Here is a 24,066-nt window from a genome sequence, read left to right as displayed (position 1 = left end):
ATTTATATATATGTGTATATATATATGTGTATATATATATATATATATATATGCACACACACACTCACATACGTATACATATATATATATATATATATATTTCGGGAGGGAGTTTGAAATTTCTGTCTGTCTCACAAAGTGAGGGACGCGCCAAGGCTCCTGGTGTTCTGTATTTTGGTAGAGATGGATCCTGGCCTTAGGGTATCTGGCTCATCCTTGAAGATCATCTCCGTTCTCCCCAGGGGCATCTGTGTGCAGAAACAAAAAGGGCCCGGCTTGGCTCTCTTGTGGGGCCTTCGACGAGATAAGACCTGTTGGTTTGTTCCTTCCCACTTCCTGTTGCCAACCAGCCATCTGTAACTCATGTTCCCCTCTCACTTGAGTCCCGGGGGAGGACTGCACCTTTGGGAACAGCCAAGCTTGCCTGTGCTGGATGTGGTGGTTTGTGAGCCCTCCTCATCAGATCATGCTGTCCCAGTACTTGACCCTGCTCTTCTGTTCTCTCCCGTTTGAAAGAGGAATGAGGAAGGAACGAGACCTGAGGACGGCACTCCCTTACGGCTTTTTGTCCAGCCCTCCTTTTGAAAAACATGTGCTTTGGCTTCAGGTTTTCCTGAAGCTTCTTTGTTGTATAAGAGAACAGAAAACTGTCAGGCTCCACTTCCAGGTGTGGTCTGCAGTGGTTTGCAGGTTGGCCTGCTCTCTGGCCTAGAACGAGCAAGCATCCTGTGTGGATCCCCACCCGGCTGGCCGGGAAGTCTTACCGCAAGGCACCTGCCTTGGGATAAATACTTTGGTGAAATTCACCTTCCCCTCCACCTTAGTCTGAACCTGCATCCTGTGTTACCTATAGTTTTTGGATCCCTAATGCCAGGTTGGTTCCAGGACGCCCTGAGGCTTGGTATGTGCCAGAACAATGGGAGGATATGATTTGTTAAGTTCACATCTAGCCTGAAATTTAACAGGCATTCACACTCTACGTTACCACTTTCCTCTTCTGGTTTAAATTTCTATTGCCTGGGCTAAAAAGGAAATAGGCTCATTTTTCTTGGTGGAGGTGGCAGTAGGGGAGCTGAAGAGGGTGTTAGTGGCGTTTGGCAGGGATTTAGCCCATGACTTCTACCATTTTTCTGGACCCCACTTTCTTCCAGTGAGGTTGGCTATAGGTGGTTTCCCACATCTGAACAAATGCTCAGGTCTGTGCTGGTCATGCACACGCCTTAAGCGAGTTCTGTCCTCCCCAGACCTTGACATCCTGTGCTTCTATTTCTTGGGGGCACGTTCTTCTCTGACCTGCCTGTACCAACTGGGTTCTCAGCAAGTATCATTTTGAAGCCAGGCTCTGTCCTGGAGATACCACCCGACTGTGGGGCTGGCTTGACCTGCGGGACTGCTCTGCATCAGCAGGCAGGAGCAGCGCTGCTCCTACGACTCGTGTCGTGCAGAGGGTCCCACTGGCATCTTCTTGTAGCCCTCCTGCTGAGGCAGCTACCTAGGAAATTGAGTTATACGTTTCAGTAACCCAGCAAAGGGGTGCAGACTCCCTGCATCCTAACTTTCTTACCCCCTTTTCTTGTCTCCTGACCTTATTCTTTTTAGCAGTAGCCTTCTTCCCTCTGGGGAGCCAAAGAGTGTGGTGTTTTGAGCTATATATGTGGCTGCTATTTTTATCTTGTTTATTTTAATGTGAGGAACTCGTAAGCTGACTTTCAGTGGGACCTGGTGAGAAAGGAGCAGTCTGTTAGGACCCCCTTTAGTGGAGCCAGGTGGTTGGGTCCCTGAGTGCTGTGCTAGATCCAGGAGTGCTGAACGGTCTGAGGTGATGGGTACCATCCAAGTGTACGGCAGGGAGGGTTATGACCTCAGAGCTTTAAACAAGGAGAGCGCTGTGTGGACCGGAACCAGACACGAACTCAAAGGACCCCACGCAGCAGGCTGGGGGGCAGGCACACTGGCCACCAGTGGCTTAAAGGATGGTCTTCTTGCCTGTTGCTTGGTTAGGCGCTCCTGGAGATGGCTGCTGCTTTCTGCAAGGTGGCGTAGGGAGAGGCCCAGCTCTGTGCTTAACGTGTCTCTGTGTTGATCAGTCGCCTTGGGAATCCCAGATGTCCTCTCTCCCACCTACCTGTGACTCACCTGGAACGGGAGGACAGCTCTGCAGCCCCCCGTGGGTTTCCTTGGCTGTCCACAGTAACGCCTTGTTGCCTGGTCTTGCTCCCAGGGCCCAGGACTTCCTTGTTCTCCTCTAGCCAGTTTGCTCTTCACCGTGAGGGGCATCCGCCTCGTGAGAGCCTCCCCAAGGTGCTCGGCAGGCCGTCTGGGCGTCTGCGCCCCGGCAGTGCTCTCCGTCTGCTGTGGACTGTGCCTCACGTCGGGGCGCAGGCCGCGGGCCCTGTCTGCGTGGAGCCGGGGAGTCTACAAGGGCTGCCTGCGGTGTGTTCAGGGGGCTCCTGGTTTGAAGTGAGATTCTGAAGGGGGGCGCTCTTTGATATCCATGCCATATCCATCCGCCCCACCCCTTTACCAGTCATGAGCACAATGGTCTTACGTTGGATTTTTGTAAAAAAAAATAAATGGAGACTTTAACTCAAGCAGCTTGGGGTCTTTCATGATTTTCCTCTGCAGGGACAGAAGAGTGACCTGAGAGAAGATGCCTGCCTGAGTCCAGGGCAGGGAGCCACCACTGCACGGCCATTTGGGACTCTCCCAGCATAAGACTGGGCTATGTGGCTTGGTCCTGGAGCAGCCTGCGTGCCTCAGCCTAAGTCATGCTGGTGGCGTGCACAGGCACGGGCAGCCTTGCCTGCACCCATTTCTGGGATTAGTCATTTGGTTACATAGAAGAACTCTGGTGTCATTTAACTGATTTGAGTGAGATGTGGCACGTGGCACATTTATGCCACCTTTATTTTTTCGTGGTATTTTTGAAAAGTATGTGTGGTATGGTGCTGGGGAGCTTGTGTGCTGTGTCCCCAGCCCAGAGGAGAGGGCTTGTTGAGAACGAGCTGGGCTAGAGCTTATTCTGCTGCTCCACAAGGAGGCACTAAAAGCACTTGTGTGCAGTTGATGCTGCTTTTAGTTTTGTTGTTTTTTTGTTTATTAATACCATTTTTCCTTTGTTTTTTTAAATTTTTCGTTTTTTTTATTGTGGTAACATTGGTTTATAACATTATATAAGTTTCAGGTGTACGTCGTCATATTTCAATTTCTGTGTAGATTACATCATGTTCACCACCCTAAGTCTAATTACAGTCACCACACACATGTGCCCTGTCACCCCTTTTGCACTCCCCACCTCCCTTCCCCTCTGGTAACCACTAATCCAATCTCTGTCTCTGCGATTGTTGTTTTTATCTTCTACTTAGGAGTGAGATCAGATGGTATTTGACTTTCTCTGGCTTATTTCGTTTAGCATAATACCCTGAAGGTCCATCCATGTTGTCACAAATGGCAAGCTTTCATCTTTTTTATAGCTGAGTTGTGTTCCATTGTGTATAAATACCACATCTTTATCCATTCATCCCTTGAATGGGCACCTAGGTTGCTTCCAAGTCTTGGCTATTGTGAATAATGCTGCAGTGAACATAGGGGTGCACGTATCTTTACGTATTTGTGTTTTCATGTTCTTTGGATAAATACCCAGCAGTGGAATAGCTGGATCATATGGTAGTTCTATTCTTAATTTTTTGAGAAATCTCCATAGTATTTTCCATAGTGTCTACACCAGTTTACATTCCCACCAGCAGTGTATGAGGGTTCTGTTTTCTCCCCATCCTCTCCAACACTTATTTCCTGTCTCGTTAATTATAGCCATTCTGATGTGCGTGAGGTGGTATCTCATTGTAGTTTTGATTTGCATTTCCCTAATAATTAACGATGTTGAACATCTTTTCATGTGCCTGTTGGCCATATGTGTGTCTTCTTTGGAAAAATGTCTGTTCAGATCTTTTGCCCATTTTCAAATTGGTTGTTTCTTTGATGTTGAGATGTATGAGTTCCTTATATATTTTGGATATTAACCCCTTATCAGATATATGATTTGCAAAATATCTTCTCCCAGTTTTTAGGTTGTCTTTTCATTTTGTTGATGATTTCGTTTGCTGTGCAGAAGTTTTTTGGTCCCATCTGTAGTCCCATTTGTAAACGCACACATCTGTGGACAGCTAATCTTTGACAAGGGAGCCAAGAACATACAATGAAGAAAGGAAAGTCTCTTCAATAAATAGTGTTGGGAAAACTGGACAGCCACGTGCAAAAGAATGAAAGTAGACTATTATCTTACACCATGCACAAAAATTAACTCAAAGTGGACTAAAGAATGTAAGACGTGAAACCGTAAAACTTCTAGAAGAAAACATAGGCAGTATGTGCTCTTCGACATCAGTTTTAGCAGCATCTTTTCGAATAGCATGTCTTGCCAGACAAAGGAAACAAAAGAAAAAATAGTTGATGCTTCTTAGCTGTCGCAGCCCAATCCTTTTGGTGTCTGTGGTCCTAGACTTCTGCTTGGCAACAGGATCAGAGCCATCCGCGGGGAGACAGCACCGAGTCACAGGCATTGGAGATGGATGGAGAGAGGAAAGAGGCTGCGAAGCCAGAGAAAAGCTGAGTTGGGAGTGCTCCTCTCCTGGGCTCTGCAGTTGGGGGTCTAGTTCACACTGACAGTCTTTAGGATGCATGGGACCTAAAAGTCAGTGTTAATCCTAAAGTAGTGTGACAATTGATCAGGTAGGTTTTTGGCAGGTGAGGGGGCGAGAAGACCGTCATACAGGGGGGAATGCCCACGTGGGTCTGGAGCTTTGGCTGCCAAGCCCCTATTCTTGCAAGCATCCATCTCCTTGTTACAGTTTGTCCTGGGACTGCAGAGACTTGAGGACGTTGCAGGAGGCTGTAGAAATGGGTGTCTTACTATACACAGGGATAACACGTCTACTTAGGTTCCATTCCTGTTCGTTCGGGCTTGGACGTAACAAGGTAGGCCAAAATGGTCAGTGTTAGTAGTTAATACTGCCACTGAAATTGAAGGTTCCACAATATTTACAACAATGTGGTTAAGAAGGATAATGTTGCAGTTAAGGGTATGGGCGCTGGAATAAACTACATGGTTCAAATCCTGGGTTGCCCATTAAACTGGTGGGGAGCAAGTTATCTAAACTTTAATCTCATCTATAAAATGGCAAAACTGTGGGGCTGACCCCGTGGCCGAGTGGTTAAGTTCTCGCGCTCCGCTGCAGGCGGCCCAGGGTTTTGGTGGTTCGAATCCTGGGCGCGGACATGGCACTGCTCATCAAACCACGCTGAGGCAGCATCCCACATGCCACAACTAGAAGGACCCACAATGAAGAATATACAACTATGTACTGGGGGGCTTTGGGGAGAAAAAGGAAAAAAATAAAATCTTTAAAAAAAAAAAAGGCAAAATTGTGCCCACATCTTAAAGTTATGTTGGAAATTAACATATAAATGTGAAGAGTCTGCTGTTTTGCACACAATAGATAGCAACTATTATTGGGGTAACATACTGTAAACTTCTTGGTGGCTCCGTCTGCATTCTGTTTGTTTTAATGCCAACTCATTGTTCAAGACTCAGTGGAGGCACAGCTTTCAGGAAACCGTCCCTTCTCAGAAGTCGCTGCTTAGCGCCCCCGACCCCCATCTCCTGGTGTAGCAGCCTGACCTGTTTTTGACCTGACCTTGCGCTCTAATGGTTTATAACTGCTTCCCACACCAGATTCTATGCCTCTTGAGAACAGAGCACATAGTAAGTGCTGAATAGTTTTTTGATGAATGAATGATTTGACAGAAGAACTAAAGAAGGTCACATAGAAACCACAGTTGGCAACAAGCCAACTTGATCAGTACCATAGTGCTTTTGAAATACGTTTAAGGTGGTATTACTGGATAGTTTAAGGAAGCCTAGCACACAATGGTTGAGAAGTCTTAGATTCACTGCTTTTATTATTTAAATCTTCATTGACAAAGGGAATAAGAGAGCATGCCAAGAATTAAAGACACAGAATAGATTCTAGAAGAGATCTTCACCTTGCCAAAGGGCCAGGTTTGGTTTGCTGTTTAGTTTCACCTGTTTCTGGACGTGTTTTAATTAGGCAAACTGTTTGACCTTTCTCCGTTTGTCTTCATATTTGTGAAAGAGTACAAATCCTGGTCATATTGTAGAGTTGTCATGTTAGAATTTAAAGTGTTTTCATTCTATTTATTTAAACTATCGGTCCCAATATTTCATTATCAAAAATTTCAAATTATAGGAAAATTTAAATAATTTTTATAGTATAAACATGTACACCTAGCAACCATTTCACTATACTTGCTTTATAGTTATCTATATATGCATCCTTCTATCCATTTTTCATCCCTTTATCCATCTCATTATTCATCCTATTTTTGGTGCATTATCTAAGTAAATTACTGACATCAATACACTTCCTTCTAAATACATAAACATACACATCATTAACTGGAGGTCAATATTAGTTTCTACGTGTTTAATGTAAAATCTACATACTAAATTTACATGCTGAAATGCACAAATCTGAAATGTACATTCTAGAGTTTTGACAAATGCATACACCTGTGTAACCCACCCACCTCTCAAGATACAGAACATTACTATCAAACTCAGAGAGTTCCTTCATGTTCCTTCCTAGTCCATCTCCACCACCACCCCACAGATAGAACCAATATTCTGATTTTTTTCCCACCTTGGATTAGTTTTCCCTATTCTAGAATTTCATTTACATGGTGTCACATCATTTTTACTCTTTTGTGCAAGTCTTCTAGAAACTCAGCATAGCGTTTTTGAGATTCATCCAGTGTTGCATGTATTAGTCATTTCTTTGATTGCTGAGTAGCGTCCCCTTGAGTAACAACATCTGTCCGTTCTATGGATAGGCACTTGGGCTGCTTCCAGTTTTTGGCTATTATTTATTACTCAAAACTGCTATGAACATTCCTGTGCAAGTCTTTTTGTGGCTTTGTTTCCCTCTTGAGTAAATACCTAGGAGTGGGATTGTTGTGTGATAAGGTAGGTATATACATGTTTAGTTTTATAAGAAACTGCCAGACTTTTTCCAAAGTGATTGTACCCATTTTGTACTCCCACCAATAACTTGGAGATTTCCAGTTGGTCCATATCCTCACCAATATATGGTGTAGTCAGTCTTTTTAATTTTAGCCATTCTGGTGAGTGAGTAATGATATCTTGTGGTTTCAGTTTGCATTTCCCTGATGACTAATGACGTTAAGCACTTTTCATGTACTTACACCATTTATATATATTTCCTTCGTGAAATATCTGGACAAATCTTTGCCCACTTAAAAAAATTTGGTTTGTCTTTTTTTTTTAAAAAACACATTTTTAATAGACTTTATTTTTTTGAGTAGTTTTATGTTGACAGAAAAATAGAACAGAAAGCACAGACTTCCTTCTCCCCCATTTTCCCTATTAACATCTTGCATTAGTGGGGTACGTTTGTTACAACCGATAAGCCAGTACTGACATAGTAACTAAAGTCATAGCTTGTTTTAGAGTTCATTCTTTGTGCAGTATACTCTGTGGGTTTTGACAAAAGTATGATGACATGTATCCACTATTAATAGTATTCTACAGAACAGTTTCACTTTCCTAAAAATCCTCTGCGCTCCATCTATTCATCCCTCCCTCCCGATCTCCCGACAACCCCTGACCTCTTTACTGTCTCCGTAGTTCTGCCTTTCCTAGAATGTTGTAGAGTTGGAATCATACAGTATGGAGCCTTTACAGAGTGGCTTCTTTCACTTAGCAATGTGCATTTAAGGTTCCTCCATCTTTTCGTGGTTTGATAGCTCATTTCTTTTTATTGCTGAATAAGATTCCATTGTCTGGATGTACTATCTGTCTTTGTATTGTTGAGTTACAGGAATTCTTTACCCCGGATACTAGTCCATTGTTAAATCTATGTTTTGCAAATATTCTTCCCAACTTGTGGCTTGCCTTTCCATTTTCTTTATGGTATCTTTTGATGAGCAGAAACTTTTAATTTCGATGAGGTCTAATTTATAACCTTTTCTTTTTTTGTTACTGCTTTTTGTGGCTCAAGAAACCTGTGCATACCCCAAATCATGAAGACATTCTCTTATGTTTTCCACTGGAAGTTTTATGGCGTTAGCTTTTACACTTGGGTCTAGGCTCCATCTCACATTGCTATTTGTGTGTGGTAGCGGTCAAGTTTCTAATTCTTTTTTTACATATGAATATCTAGTCATTCCAGCACCATTTGTTAAAAAGACTTTCCTTTCTCCATTGAACTGCTTTGGGGTCTTCGTTGAAAATGTAACGACTGTGTAAGCGTGGGTATTTCTGAGCTCTCTTTTCTGTTATGCTGATTTGTCAATCCTTGTTGCTAGTACCATACTGTCTGGACTGATGTAGCTTTCTAGTTAATCTTCAAATGAAGTACTATAAGTCCTCCAACTTGTTTTTCTCAAGATTACTTTGGGTGTTACAGGTACTTTGTATTTCTCCATATAACTTTTAGAATTAGTTTGTCAATTTCTTTTAGAAAACTTGTTGGAATTTAAAAATTCTGGTAAAATATACATAACTTAAAAATGACCATTTTAGCCATTTTAAGTGTACAATTCAGTGGCATTAAGTACAATCACAATGTGTAACCATCACCACTAGCTATTTCCAGAACTTTTTCATCTTCCCAAACAGAAAGTCTGTACCCATTAAACAATAACTCCCCATTACCGACTCCCTTCAGCCCCTGAGAACCTGTATTTTCTCTCTATAGGTTTGTCTATCCTGGACATTCATATAAATGCAATCATACAGTATTGAGTCTTTCATATCTGGCTTATTTTGCTTAGCATGTTTTCAAGGTTCACCCATGTTGTAGCATATATCAGAATTTCCTTTTTATGGCTGGATAATATTTGTGTGTATGTATATTATATCATATTTTATTTATCTACTCACCTGTCGAATACTTGGGTTACTTCCACCTTTTGGCCGCTGTGAATAATGCTGCTCCGAACATGGGTGTACAGATATCAGTTTGAGTCCCTGCTTTCAGTTCTTTTGGGTAAATACCTACGAGGAGAATTGCTGGATCATATGGTAACTCATTGTTTAACTTTTTGGGGAACTGCCAAAGTGTCTTCCACAGCAGCACCACCATTTTATATTCCCACCAGCAATGCACGAGGGTTCCAGTTTCTCTGCATTCTTGTTAACGCTTGTTATTTTGTTTTGCTTTTTAACTAAATTTTTTTTTATTAAAGCCATCCTAGGAGGTGTGAAGGGGTACCTCATGTGGGTTTGATTTGCATTTTCCTAATGACTAATGATGTTCAGTATCTTTTCATGTGCTTATTGACCATTTGTATATATTCTTACAGAATACAGAAATAGAGAATATTGAATAGAGAAATGTCTACTCAAATCCTTTGCCCATTTTTAAAATTGGGTTTGTTTTTGTTGTTATCCACTGACATTCTGATGGGATTGTACTGAATCTGTAGATCAATGGGTAGAATTAAAATATTAATAATATTGAGTCTCTAATCCATGAACATGTTGTATCTTTCCATGTATTCAGATCTTTAATTTCTATCAGGAAGGTTTTGAGACTTTTTGTGTAGAGATCTTACACATCTTTTCACAAATTTATTCCTAAGTATGCTTTTTCACACTATTACGAGTGGATTGCTATTTTTAAAGTTCATTTTCTAAATTATTTATTACTAGTATATAAAATAGTTGATTTTCGTATATTAATCTTGTATTCTGCAATCTCGCTGATTTCACTTATTAATTTTAATAGTTGTTTTGTAGATTTCTTAGGATTTTCTATATAAATAATCTTTTGCTCATGGTCCTGGAAATTTGCTCCTCCGTACTTGTGAGAAGTTCAGGAGAAACTTGTATTTTGTCTGTTTTTCTAGTGAGCTAAAGTCATCAGAGACAGCACAATGCATAGAATGTAACAGATAATAAATGCTCACAGGGGGCCGGCCCCGTGGCCGAGCGGTTAAGTTCGTGTGCTCCGCTTTTGCGGCCTGGGGTTTCGTCGGTTCGGATCCTGACGGACATAGCACCACTCATCAAGCCACGCTGAGGCGGCATCCCACATGTCACAACTAGAAAGACCCACAACTAAAAATACAGAACTATGTACCGGGGAGCTTTGGTGAGAAAAAAGGAAAAATAAAATCTTTAAAAAAGTAAAATAAGGGCTGGCCCCATGGCCGAGTGGTTAAGTTCACACGCTCCGCTGCAGGTGGCCCAGTGTTTCGTTGGTTCAAATCCTGGGTGTGGACATGATACTGCTCATCAAACCACGTTGAGGCAGCGTCCCACATGCCACAACTAGAAGGACCCACAACGAAGAATATACAACTATGTACCGGGGGGCTTTGGGAAGGAGAAAAAATAAATAAAATCTTTAAAAAAAAAAAAGTAAAATAGATGCTCATTGATGATTGGAAGGGCCTATTGATGATTGGAAAAGACTTGGTAAAATCAAAGTTCCTTATTTTCAAAGTATTGTGAACACTATAATTAGTTATTAGATTAAAAATTTATATTACATAATCTAAAAAAAATCTTAGCAAACTTTTAGTTGATAATGTGTTTAGTAACCCTAAATTTATTGTATATTATGCAAATTAAAATCACCTTTTGTTTGTAATCGATTTCATGCTTGTATGTCAGGAAGACTTATAAATGGGTTAGGAATTATTAGTATGGTTTATTGTAGAGGAGGGGAAAGGATAAATGCTGCCAACACAAGCATTATTATGCAGAGGCTACATCTCTGTTTTTTTCAGTGGCCTCAGATAACAACATAAGAGAAACAAGAAATATTCTACATGCCTAATAACAAGATGTGGGCGAAACACCTTTCAAAGACCTGTGGTCCTATGACTCAAAAAGTGCTTAAGTTTAATATACATATACATATATATTGAGAAATGATTACTACAATAAGGTTAGTTAACAACTCCATCCCCTCACATAATTACCATTTTTCTGGTGCTAACTTTTAAGATCTACTCTCTTAACTTTCAAGTATATAATACAGTATTGTTAATTATAGTCACCATACTATACATTAGATCCCCAGAACATATTAGTCTTAAAGGTGGAAGTTTATACACTTTGACCAACATCTCCTCATTTCCCCCACCTCCCAGCCCATGGCAACCACCATTTCTACTCTATTTCTTTGAGTTTGGCTATTGTAGATTCTACATATAAGTGAGATCATACAGTATTTGTCTTTCTCTGGCTGACTTATTTCACTTAGCATAATGCCCTCAGAGGTCCATCCATTTTGTTGGAAAAGGCAGGATTTCCTTCTTTTTCATGGCTGAATAATATTCCATTGTGTGCATGCATATCCCACATTTTCTTCATCCACTCATCCATCGATGGACACTTAGGTTGTTTCCATGTCTTGGCTATTGTGAATAATGCTGCAATGAACACAGCGGATGCAGATATCTCTTCCAGATAATGATTTCATTTCCCTGGGATATATACTCAGAAGTAGGAGAGCTGGATCATATGGTAGTTCTATTTTTAATTTTTTGAGGAACCTCCATACTGTTTCCATAGTGGCTGCACCAATTTACATTCCTATCAGCAGTGCACAGGGCTTCCCTTTTCTCCACATCCTTGATCTTTTTGATAAAGCCATTCTAACAGGTATTAGGTGATATCTCACTGTGGTTTTGCTTTGCCTTTCCTTGATGATTAGTGATGCTGAGCACCTTTTCATGTACTTGTTGGCCATTTGTATGTCTTCTTTGGAAAAATGTCTATTCAAGTCCTTTGCCCAGTTAAAAAAATTATTATTTTATTTTATTGAGGTCATAATAGTTTATAATTGTGAAATTTCAGTTGTACATTATTATTTGTCAGTAACCATATATATATGTGCCCCTTTACTGTTATGCCCACCCCCCAACCCCTTTCCTCTCTGGTAACCACTAATCTGTTCTCTTAGTCCACGTGTTTATCCTCCACATATGAGTGAAATCATATGTTGTTTGTCTCTCTCTGGCTTATTTTGCTTAACGTAATACCCTCAAGTTCCATCCATGTTGTTACAAATGGGATGATTTTGTCTTTTTTTATGACTGAGCCATATTCCATTGTACACACACACACATATACACACACACACACACACACATATATATACACACCACATCATCTTTATCCTTTCATCAGTTGATGGGCGCTTAGGTTGCTTTCACATCTTGGCTATTGTGAATACTGCTGCAGTGAACATAAGGGTGCATAAGTCTCTTTGAATCATTAATTTCAAATTCTTTGGATAAATATCCAGTAGTGGAATAGTTGAGTTGTATGGTATTTCTATTTTTAATTTTGTGGGAAATCTCCATACTGTTTTCCATAGTGGCTGCACCAGTTCGTATTCCCACTAGCAGTGTATGAGGGTTCCCTTTTCTACACGATCTCTCCAAAATTTGTTTTTTTTTGTCCTGGTAATTATAGCCATTCTAACAGGTATAAGGTGATAACTCACTGTGGTTCTGGTTTGCATTGTCCTAAGTTAGTGATGTTGAATATCTTTTCATCTGCCTGTTGGCCATCTGTATATCTTCTTGGGAAAAATTTCTGTTCATATCCTCTGCCCATTTTTTGATTGGTTTGTTTGATTTTTTGTTGTTGAGTTGTATGAGTTCTTTATACATTTTGGAGATTAACCCCTTGTCGGATATATGATTTGCAAATATTTTCTCCCAATTGGTGGGTTGTCTTTCATTTTCTTCCTGGTTTCCTTAGCCTTGCAGAAGTTCTTTAGTCTGATGTAGTCCCATGTGTTTTTTTTCTGTTTCCCTTGCCTGAGTAGACATGGTATTTGAAAAGATCCTTCTAAGACCGATGTCAAACAGTGCACTGCCTATATTTTCTTCTAGGGGTTTTATGGCTTCACGTCTTACATTCAAGTCTTTGATCCATTTTGAGTTAATTTTTGTGTATGGTGAAAGATAATGGTCTACTTTCATTCTTTTACATGTGGCTGTCCAGTTTTCCCAACACCATTTATTGAAGGGACTTTCCTTTTTCCATTGTAGGTTCTTAGCTCTTTTGTTGAAGATTAGCTGTCCATAAAACTTGTGGTTTTATTTCTGTTTCGCTCATTTTTTAATTAGACATTTTTTGCTATTGAGTTGTATGAGTTCTTTATCTATTTTGGATATTAAGCCCTTCTCAGATAGATGGTTTGCAAATATTTTCTCCCATTTGGTAAACTTTTTCATTTTGTTGATGGTTTCCTTTGCTGTGCTGAAACTTTTTAGTTTGATATAGTCCCACATACTCAGTTTTGCTTTTTTCTTGCTTGTGCTTTTGGTGTCATATCCAAAAAATTGTTGCCAAACAACATGGATGGACCTTGAGGGTATGATGTTAAGCGAAATAAGCCAGACAAAGAAAGACAAATACTGCATGATTTCACTCACATGTCCAACATAACAAATACATGGATAAAGAGAACAGATTAGTGGTTACTGGAGGGGAAGGGGGTTGGGGGTTGGGCAAAAGGGACAAAGGGGCACATGTGTATGGCGATGGATAAAAATTAGACTACTGGAAGTGAGCATGATGAAGTGTATTCAGGAATTGATAAACAATAATGTACACCCAAAACTATACAATGTTATAAACCATTATAATCCCAATAAAATTACTTGGAAAAAAAAATTGTTGCAAAGGCCAATGTGAAAGAGGTTTTTTCCCTATGTTTTCTTCTGGTAGTTTTATAGTTTTGGGTCTTACATTAAAGTCTTTAAACCTTTTTAATTTTTATGAGTGGTATAAGATAGGGTCCAATTTCATTCTTCTGCATGTGGTTATGCAGTTTCCCAACATCATTTATTGAAAAGACTATCCTTTGCCCAGTGAGTATTCTTGGCTCCCTTGTCAAATATTGATTGATCGTATACGTGTGGGTTTATTTCTGGGCTTGAGTCTGCTCCATTGGTCCGTGTGCCTGTTTTATGACAGTGCCATACTGTTTTGATTACTATTGTTTTAGTGATGCCTCAAGCTTTGTTCTTTCTCAGGATTGCTTTTGCTATTCAGGGTTTTTGTGGTTCTACATGAATTTTAGGGTTGTTTTTCTATTTCTGTGAAAAATGCCATTGGAATTTTGATAAGGATTGCATTGAATCTATAGATGGTAAAATAATGTTTTTATGATGTGATTAAAACCTATTACAGGCTACTAAGAAGCAGTGGAAACTGTGGTACTTAATCTTCAGAGAATAAGCTTATGATCAATGTTGGCCCTAGCCTCCTGCAAGATTAGACATTTTTGGCTCAGTTCTACACTGCCTACGATTCCTCCAGAATTGCAGTTGGTTATTTCCACCTCATTCTAGGTTCAAAGAAGAGTAATATTATTTACCCATAGTTCCACTGCAGTGAATTTGAGAACATCAGATGTTTTCCACCTTCCCACAGTGTGGTATGAAACAATGAGATAGCATTCAACTCTCCTCACGGCTGTAGGGGAAAAACTGGACTCAGAGCCAGAGAAAAGAAGTGCTCCTTTTCCTGCTCACCCATTTGCTTGGCTCATATGAATATATTATCATATAGCTTTGGAGGTTTCTTCACTCTTCTTTCTGGTGATACTTCATTGTAGTTTGGAAAAGTCGACTCCTGCCTTCATAGAACAACTGTGAGGGCCAAAAGCTTAAGCTCTTCAGGGATCATGGAGAGGTGTGGCTGTTACCTTTACTTGAACAGAAATGGACTAACAAGCATGTCTGCCCTTCCTGGCCAGCTCCTGATCCCTGATACTCGCATAGGACATGATGGTAAGGCAGAAGCCACTTACTGGCTCTGCGTTTCTGTGAAAATTACTTAACCTCTGTATCTCAGTTTCCTCATCCAACACCTTGATTGTAGCCTTGTGGAGAGATGATGACCTTGAGCCAGGAGCACCCAGCTAAGCCACACCAGATTTCTGACCCATAGAAATGGTGAGATAAATGTTTGTTGTTTTTTTTTTTTTTTTGCTTTTCCTCCCCAAACCCCCCCAGTACATAGTTGTATATTATAGTTGTGGGTCCTTCTAGTTGTGGCATGTGGGAAGCCGTCTCAACATGGCCTGATGAGCGTTGTCGTGTCTGCGCCCAGCATTCGAACTGGTGAAACCCTGGGCCACCGAAGCGGAGCACGTGAACTTAACCACTCGGCTACGGGGCCGGCCCCCCCTTTTTCTTCTTTTTGCTTTTTGTTGTTTTAAGCCACTAAGTTTTGAGGTAATTTGTCACACAATAACAGACATACCGCTTCTTAGAAAGATTAAAATAAATAATACAATCAGGTTCCTCCTCACTATTTTTAATGGTTTTTCAATTACTATTTAATCATTAGGGTTTTGTTGGGCTTGAGTAGAAATTTTCCTAGATGGCGGTCTCTTTACCAGGTTGGCATTGACAGTTACTGGGCCACATGTCCAACAGCGCCACCCTCAGATATAATCGCAGCACTCAAAGGCAGGTTCTGCCATTTCTTCTGGGTCTTCTACACACCAACCTGGTTTGCTACCCAAATAGCCGAACTCTAGCTAGAGTGATTCGCCACTGCTCTCTCCTCAGACTCAAAGGGCCAGCTCTAGATTTTCTTTTTGCTCTAACAAATGATTCTTTGCCTCTTCCTGCCTCTGGCTTCTGCCACTAAGTAGGTGGCGATGACTTGATTAAAACCTTCATAATTTCTACATTATTCTCTGCCCGTCAGTTTATTGGCTCATTTGCATTTACACAGTTTGTCTCTTTAGTAACCACCTCTGAAGGGATCACTGCCTTGGGCTCTCTGATCAAGCCCTTTAACAGAAATCAGACTTGGTCCAATCCAAGTCATTTCTGGACCTGTCACTGTTAGGACATATAAGTAAAATAACCACTTTGATTTCTTTTGAGCTCTATTTTATAGAGCTTCAGTTCTCGCCAGAGTTTTATTAGGAAGTATGCCTACATATGATGCATATTTATAATTCTCTTCCTCCTAAAAATAAACTTTCCTCCTAAAAAATAAAAATTTTCATAGCCATGGCACGTCAGTCTCCTGCAGTGTTAACCCTCTCTCATGGTTGTAGGCGCCTACAGTTTACTCTGTAGACACATCCTAGGCCCCTTGATTGGAATGACCTGTACCTTGGAAAACAGAGACGTGTTTAAGCATTCTTGTGCCCTAGTTTGGCAAAGTTGGAGATAGCAAAAATGAAGTTGCTTTTTCTTCCTCTAAAGAACTCTTTCTCGTTGATATATCCCTTCCAGAGAGAGAAGAGACAATCACCTCTCCAGAAAATCTGAGCCAGTAGTTCTACAGTATTTTATGTATAGCTATGTATAGACCTGGGTCACTAAATGCCTTTGTGATACTTAGCTGCTAGCCGAGTTGGAGGACTGACTCCTGACTGAATTTCAACCAGTCTAAACAGACTGTAAGAACAGCAGCTGAGCTGGGCCTACTTCCAAAGCTGAGCAGTTCTGAGATTCATAGCCCCACCCTCTATTTTAATACTTGCAAAACTAGCATGTGTGTTACAACCGATGCTATTTTAGATTAGATGTAATCTGGTAAATATCTGTTTTAAACAATTCAGAAACAGCATTATTTCAAATGTAGTAGCGTGCTATTACTAGTGGGTCTGTGGGCATCTGAGATTAATGCTCAGCTTAATGCAAAGAATCCTGAGAATCTGTGGGAAAGGCAGCGACAGGCAAAGATCAACTAGTGGATCCTGAGCTCCTTGCCAGGGCCCTTCCCCAGGTTAAGGGCTGGTGTTGTCAATCTGTGTTGGTGTTTTCCATTTAGACACAGCTCCGATAAAATTAAGCACCTTTTCATACAATTTAAGAAAAATATTCCTGAGTTTTGTAAACAATGCTGGATTAAATGATTTAATGCATACACCAAACTAAAATTTGCCATGGTGTTTTCTAAGTTTATCCTGTTCTACATATTTTCATATTTTTTCACATATTAAATCAACTTATAAATTGTACGTTCAACAGAGCACAGATACTTCTATAAAAAATAAGTTTTATTAACAAAACGGGCTCACAATATAAAATACAGATAGATGAGTTCACTTCAGTAATTTTTGGGACCATTTTTCTTATCAGGTGTAGCACGGTAGACAAGTAAATAAAATCAAAGACTAGTTCCCTCGCCCGAGCCCTGTGAAATCACGAAAATCAAACACAGGCCACATAAGACAAGTCAGTCATCTTTCTACTTCCCCTTCCACCATGAACCTCCTGGAAAGCCGCTTCTGTCACCCATATGCCACTCCTCAGCTCATTGCGTTACCGTCCTGCTTACCCAAGAGAGCCAGGATTGGGAAGAAAATGAGTCTAAAGTTTAAAAGGAAAGTTCTTGCCTAAAACAGTTCTAGGAATCCATATCAGGAGATTCTGGCTGTAACTTCTGATAATGTCCTTCAAGAGCCACTTCTTTATTCCTTAAGTCAGGGAACACCACAAAGACATGGCCAAACTTTTATGGCCTCGTCACTTGGCTCCTGCTGGGCGGCCGTGGTGAGGGACTGTAGGATTTCAGGGAAGTGGAAATGGCTTGGATGTTCCCTTTAGAACTTCTGTAGAAATTTGAGGACAAGGTCCCGAAGCCGCACCCTGAGCATCTCGTCATTATCACAAATGATGTGGGTTGAATCTTCCTCAATCTGGATGAGGGTCTCAGCCTCCTGTAGCAGGACGATATGGCCCTTGGCTGTGTCTTCCACCTTAACATCACTGAAGCCATGCTGCTCCAAAAGACAAGAGAAAGGAGGATGACGGGCAGTCTGAAAAGCAAGGGGCTGACTGAAAGGCAGGAGGATACTTCAGCAACTGAGTTCTAAAAATGACACTTCCTAGACTTGGCTAAACTGAACATTCTAGAAACTGGCATTTTTTACACTCCTCAATACAATCCTTCAGACTAATCACAGGACCTACTATAACAATAGAATCCATAGTTTCATAGACTTTAAAAGAAGCCCCCAAACATGCAAAATCTTATGCAAAACACGACAGAATTTCTACAACCTGCTTAAGCTTTCGTGAGTTGAGGAGCACATCCAAGCACCTGGGTTCAGGAGTCTGGGATGCTGGTCTGTTCTATCACCAGCCTCCTTACCATGCCCGTGATCCCTGGCGAAAAAGCTCCATCCTGTCCCAGAAAAATGCCATTCCTCATAGCAAGATACCACTGACCCTGGATTTGGCAAATCCCTCTGAAGGGAGAAGGAGATAAGGCAGCATGGCAAATACTTCTCCAGCTATCTCTAAGGCAAATTATGGAATTTTCTTACACATCAGACATAAAGTTGAGAAAGAAGAAAAGAAATGGAAAGAAGACTGCTTTGCCTGAAAGGGACACAAGATAGGTAAAGAACATGACCTAAGGAGATGCGCCACACTTAGTTCTAGAAAGCTCATGTGTAGTTTGGGGAAGGTACTGACATTCCTCCTGGAGAAGGCAATGAGGCAGAAATGGCAGAGGGGAATAGTCAGGGTCAAGTCCTAGGGGTCAATTCCGGATGAGCCAGGCACAACTAAGTAAAGGTCTTTCTGGGAAAGCAAGTTGTTTCAAGTTTTAAAACTTGCGTCCTGTCAACAGGGGCCAGGGGCACTGCAAGCTCACGAGGAGGCAGTTACTGACATGCTTACATCACGTGGGGTACCCCACGTTAATTCCCACGGAGCATTCCACGGTACCAGGGGCTAGGAGAGCCGCGCAACTTGGCTGAAGCCCTTCCTTCAGGGAAAATTAAACGACTAATGGAGAAAACAAATCCTAATAAAGGGACAGCCTTTAAGATTTGAAAGAACTCAGCAACTGAATTATTTAGCTTGGACAAAAGGCAGTAACTAATAGTTTAGCAGAAGAAAATCTCTCTTTCTGGAATTATCTGAGTTAGCTGCAGTTCTTCTTGCAAGAAGCAGCGTGACTATTATTACCCTTAGCCAATTTCTTCTTCTTTCTATCAAGGATTCTATAATTCTAATGCTGAAACAGTGATCTATGAAGTCATGTGCACTGAAGCCAAAATCACAAAAACCTGCAAGGTTAAATTTTTTTCCTTTTAATTGTAGTCAAGAAATCTATTTCTTGGGAGGAGCAGTCCTCAGGGACACGGGTGTGGGACAGGTGTTGAGACGGGGAAGGACCAGTGTCCTCCAAGATCCCTGCCCACTTCCTCTCTCTCCTCCCACCCCATCTGGGAATTGTTGGTTGTGCTTCTCGGATTCCCAGGGATCTGGCGACACTGATGCCCTCTGCCCACACTGCCCCCAGTCTTGACACTCAGCCCTGAGACTCTCCTCTTCTGAGACATGGCCATGCTGGCTCTCTGACAGCAAGGGGTCTTCTTGCAGAAAGGTGAGGCGCTCTCTAGAGAGGGCAGACCCTTCTCCATCCTGGCCTTTCCCACCCTGCCCAATCTGTCACAGCTACGTTTCTGAAGAAAGGCCTTTCCCAGCTCTAGTTCTCACAAGAATTGGGGTTCAGTGAGGTGGTCATCTAGCTTCTGGGCCTTGATGGGAAGGCAGGGGCTGCCAGAGAAGTACCTGGGAGATGCATGAGGAGGAGGGCATGTCTTTCTCGACTCTGACTCTCCCCTGGTTCTGTCCCTGCGTGACCCTGGACCAAGCAGATGCTTCAGGGACAGTGGCTGAGACAGTGGAGACTAAGCAGAAAGCAGCAACGTACATCCCTTGAAGCAGGGGCCACAGTGGGCAGCAGAAAGGATGGCTCCCACGCAGCTGAGACTGCAAACTTACTGCGCTCACCTTCTCCAGGGTCTGCACAAACTGCTCCACCGGGATGGAGCCGCTCAGCAAAGGCTTCAAAACTTTGCAGTCTGGAATGTCCTCGCTCGCCCGCTTTCTCTTCTTACCACTTGTGGGTGGGGCCGGCCTGGGCGGGGGCTAGAGCAGGAGGAGAACATGGATGTCATCCAGAACCTGGAGAGCAGAGGTCAGTGCAGGCCACACGAGAGCCTGAAGGAATCTATCCTCCCTGACGGAGGCCCCAGGGCCTGGCCTGTGTCATCTGTGGTGTAAAAGTCAGCAGGCATTTGCCTTCAGGGTCTCTATCAGTGGGGGGGGGGGGGGGGGGGGGGGCATCGGGAGTTCACAGCACAAACAAGCTGATGCTAAACGATCCACACGGCAGCAACATCTTATTTGGCAAAGGTATCTTCCCTTTCTCAAGATCCATTTTAATTTTTAATCGATTCAATTCAATATTTTCTAAGTAAATTCTTATAATAATAAACTTCTGGCACTTGCAGGGCTAGCATTAGCAGAGTGGTGAAGGACACTCCTTCTGGCTCTGGAACCTTCAAGAAAATGAAGGTCAGAGAAACTGCCTATAAAATGGTGATAAGAAGAGAATTTTGTGAGGATTAAACAAGACAACGCCTGTGAAGGACCCAGCCCGGCGTCCAGCCCCCTTTAAGCAGCAGCTCTCAGCAGATGATGCAGGGTACAAAGGCAGCCAAGTCCGAATCTGAAAGGAGTCTTTCTAAGGGGGACTGAGCCGAGTGCCCAGACAGCTACAGCACGGGCAGCAAGCTCACCACGACTGGGAGGCACGAAGCGCTGGGCAAAGGTGCCATCTGCCCAGCACGGAGTCGGTTTCCAGGTGCCCAGGCCCTCGGGCCCTGACCGCTTCATGCAGCTGCGATTTGTATTTCCAGGCCTTGTTATATTTCCATATTTCCAGGCCTCGTTCGGGAAGGGGCTGCCCCTGCTCTTTTGAAGTCTCCCCCAGCACCTACCGAGCGCACTGCAGGGTGCTCGGTAAGTGTTAACGATGTGCTCACAGGAGCCCCGAAGTGATGCCGACACAGAGCTGTGAACAGCACTCAGGATGATGTGTGGCCTCATCTCTACGACTAATAGTTTCTCTTCCTTTTTATCCCTCCGAGGCCTGTGGCCAGCGGAGGAAGTAGTGAAGAATTATACGCAGTGCCCTCTTTGTTTCAAGTCTAATCCCTGAAGTAGTCTGGTCTCTAATTTTTGCTGGTTTGGGAAGCAGCGTCCTGGGGGCTGGTTGGAATGCTGGGACTGGGGCGGGGTTGCCCGTCTGCACAGGCCCCAGAGGCTCCTCCCGGCTTCAGCCCAGCCCTTCCTCCCCTGCGATACCTGAAGAACGTGCTTGTTATCTTTGGTGTGCAGCACAGCCGAGACGGTTGCCAAGGAAATGCCAGGCTTAATCTCCATGGGCACCAGCGAGTCTGCGAGCTGCAGGCAGAGAGGGGGGTTTCAGCCAGACACACTCCAAATCTGGGGGAGGGAGTGCTGCAGCCGTGCTATCCAAAGTTAGGGTTCGGAGGCCACACCGGGCGCAGCTCCACCCTCCATGTGGAGCGCAGGGATGGACGGTGATGCCCAGGGCTCAGCTGACGCCCGAGGCACCGCACAGCGCCGCCAGCCAGGTGAGAAGGCACATCGTCAAGTGTCATGAAGCTGAGCCTTTAGTGATGACCCTTGTTCATTTTATTTTCTTTTGAATTTTTATTTACATCATTACAGTTTACAATGACCAAATCACTTTAAGGAAAAAAGAACTTTTACCGTCTTTTTAAAATAAATTAAAATAAATTTAAAATTAAAAAAAATTGAATTTAAATAATTTTTAATCAAAAATGTATCACATACATAAATATATATATCTGTCTATCTCAATCTCAATAAAGAAAGGAGGTAAGAGAAGACAGAGAGGAAAAGGGGGTGGTGGCGGGTGAACTGGGCTGAGGAGAGGAAGAGAGCTAATCTGATCCCGAGTTCTGAGATACAGTGTCTCCTGGGGGCTTTTCCTGGAGCGTCCCCAGACTCTCTGGCAGAGGCATCCAGCACAGGCACGTGTCAGCGCATGCTGGGACCCCAGGGTGCTGACCCCTCTGCTGACCCCTTTTGCAAGTCAATCCCCAAATGATGAAATGCCAACACCCTGCCACGGCTCGTCATCGGAACCAACACAACCTCATCCCCATCTCTCAGATGGCTTCCAGACGACTCGAACACTCTTTTATAGTAGCTCTCAGAAACCTCTTAGGGCTTCTCCTTACTCAGAATACATACCAAGTGCTGACTTTTCGTGCAGCCTCTGCCTTCATCCTCATCGCCTCTCCAGGTGATAGTGTCAGGAAGGACGGACAAGAAAGGCAGCATTTGGATTGAATGAGCTCTCTAATTCCTGGGAGCCTGGCTTCTCCCAACAAGGGGATACAGAGCTTTTCCCTGGGGGCCATCCTTCTCCTTAACACCCGAGCTGAAGCGCACCCTCTCTCCTGTGCAACTTCAGAGCCCCCCCCCCACCCCCAGCTACTGGCAGTGACGCGTGATCTCAAGAGGAGCCTAACACTCGGGTTTAGTTGACTCTTGTTCTTACACACATGTAGACCTCGACCTACCCAAGCCTCCTTTACATAAAAACAAAAGTAAATAAACATGTAAGAAACCATTTACGAAACATGAAGATCAATAACAAATGGGTGGAGGAAGCAGCTCAGGATATTTAAAAGGACTGGTAAATGGAATGTGAAGACTGATTCACGAATAAGAAAACACATGGAATAAGCATGGAATGTTCCCACTGAGGAGATGTCAGTATGCTCCAGTCTCCTGGCAATGCCCATCCATAAATATTCTTTTCCTTCCTTCACTGCAATTATTCCCACCACAGGTCAGGTTCCTGGCAGAACTTTAAAGTCAAAGAATTGGCTTGGGAGGTCTGGGGACGGCATTACGGGAGGCAAGCAGGTGAGCGTCTCTCCCTGGGCGGTCCTGTGAATGAATTCAGTTTCTAAGGAGACCCTCTGAAGCGGCAGCCCTGCTACAGGGAAGTCTACCCAGAGCCTACAACAACCACAACTCAGCCCAGACAGCCCTGGGAGGAGGCAGCCACTTGCCACCGCGGAAACAGCATTTTCCTATTAGAACAGGCCCACGGAGACCGACATATCAGATCTCCCTCTTTGCACTTATGAGGACAAAGGAGGAGGATGTATAAGGAAGCTGCAGGGGACATACTTTCATCCGGGGGAGAAGTAAGCATCCTTTAGAGCAGCAGAATCTAAAGGACAGCAACAGATTTTAACCCTTTCATCTGCCACGTGCATTTCCTAGGAAAACCAGATGGCACTTTAATTCCGTCTCTACATTCATTTACGTAAAAGAATGTTTCTGAAAGTGTCGTTTATAATATAGAAAAGCAGAAATAATGTCCACCAATAAAGGGACAGTTAAATTATGATACATTTATGACAGAGCATTATACAGCCATTAAGATGCTTTTAAAATATCTTTAATCATGTAATTATTTACTGTTACAAGACTAAGACAGTAGATGAGGTATGACCAACTTCAGACACCGTGCAGACCAGGCAAACACACAAAAATCTGAACAGCAGTTATCTCTGATATTAGGAATAGGACTGATTTTGTTGTCTTTATCCCTTTTTTTCTATTTTCCCAATTTTCTACAATGAATAAATATACTTTCATTGAAAAGTGAATCTTACGGTAGAGCCATAAAAATAGAAGCAGAGAAGTCAGGGGCCTTAAGCACACAAGAGGCTGTCGGGAGCGCTGGCTCTCAGTGCAGGGCAGGGACATCGAGGTCACCACGATTGTCCTAATAATCTGCCTTTTCCCTTTTCACTTTCATCCTCTCACGAATGTTCACTGGAATTTTCTAGAGGCTACATGACATGTATTATCACAACAGACTGAAAGCAAAAGGAGACAGGAGAGTCTAGCTGTCTTCCACAGGCAGATATTAAAGAGATTTGCAAATATAAAACAGGGCCCCTCTTCTCATTATCTTCTTTATTTTAGAAACATTTTTCATAAAAGATATTTTAGTTATGTTAACATCTAACAAGTTTATATTGTTATTTAAAAATGAATTAATATATCTTTTTTTCTTTTGCTGAGGAAGATTCACCCTGAGCTAACATCTGTGCCAGTCTTCCTCTATTTTGTGTGTAGGATGCC

At 42.6% G+C, this 24,066-nt stretch overlaps 1 protein-coding gene across 4 annotated transcripts in view; it reads right to left on the bottom strand.

Annotated features, from left to right (window-relative positions):
• Positions 1–17,081: 17,081 nt before the first annotated feature.
• Positions 17,082–24,066, bottom strand: part of INTS9 (integrator complex subunit 9) — a 104,998-nt gene continuing 98,013 nt past the window's right edge. For 2 of the 4 annotated variants that reach the window (XM_014843334.3, XM_070505133.1), the window contains 3 exons: positions 21,211–21,309; positions 19,852–19,989; positions 17,082–17,822 (listed from right to left, as the gene is read on the bottom strand). In XM_014843334.3, coding sequence (XP_014698820.1) covers positions 17,646–17,822; positions 19,852–19,989; positions 21,211–21,309 — 414 coding nt within the window. In that variant the 3' untranslated portion in view covers positions 17,082–17,645. Of the gene's footprint in view, positions 17,823–19,842; positions 19,990–21,210; positions 21,310–24,066 lie in introns of all 4 variants that reach the window. The other 2 variants (XM_014843333.3, XM_070505132.1) reach the window with 1 other exon arrangement.

The sequence above is a fragment of the Equus asinus genome, chromosome 3 (genome assembly GCF_041296235.1).
Source record: "Equus asinus isolate D_3611 breed Donkey chromosome 3, EquAss-T2T_v2, whole genome shotgun sequence".
Taxonomy (NCBI): Eukaryota; Metazoa; Chordata; class Mammalia; order Perissodactyla; family Equidae; genus Equus; species Equus asinus.
The sequence above is the reverse complement of the archived record's forward strand: the minus strand, read 5'-3'. Positions and strand labels throughout refer to the sequence as shown.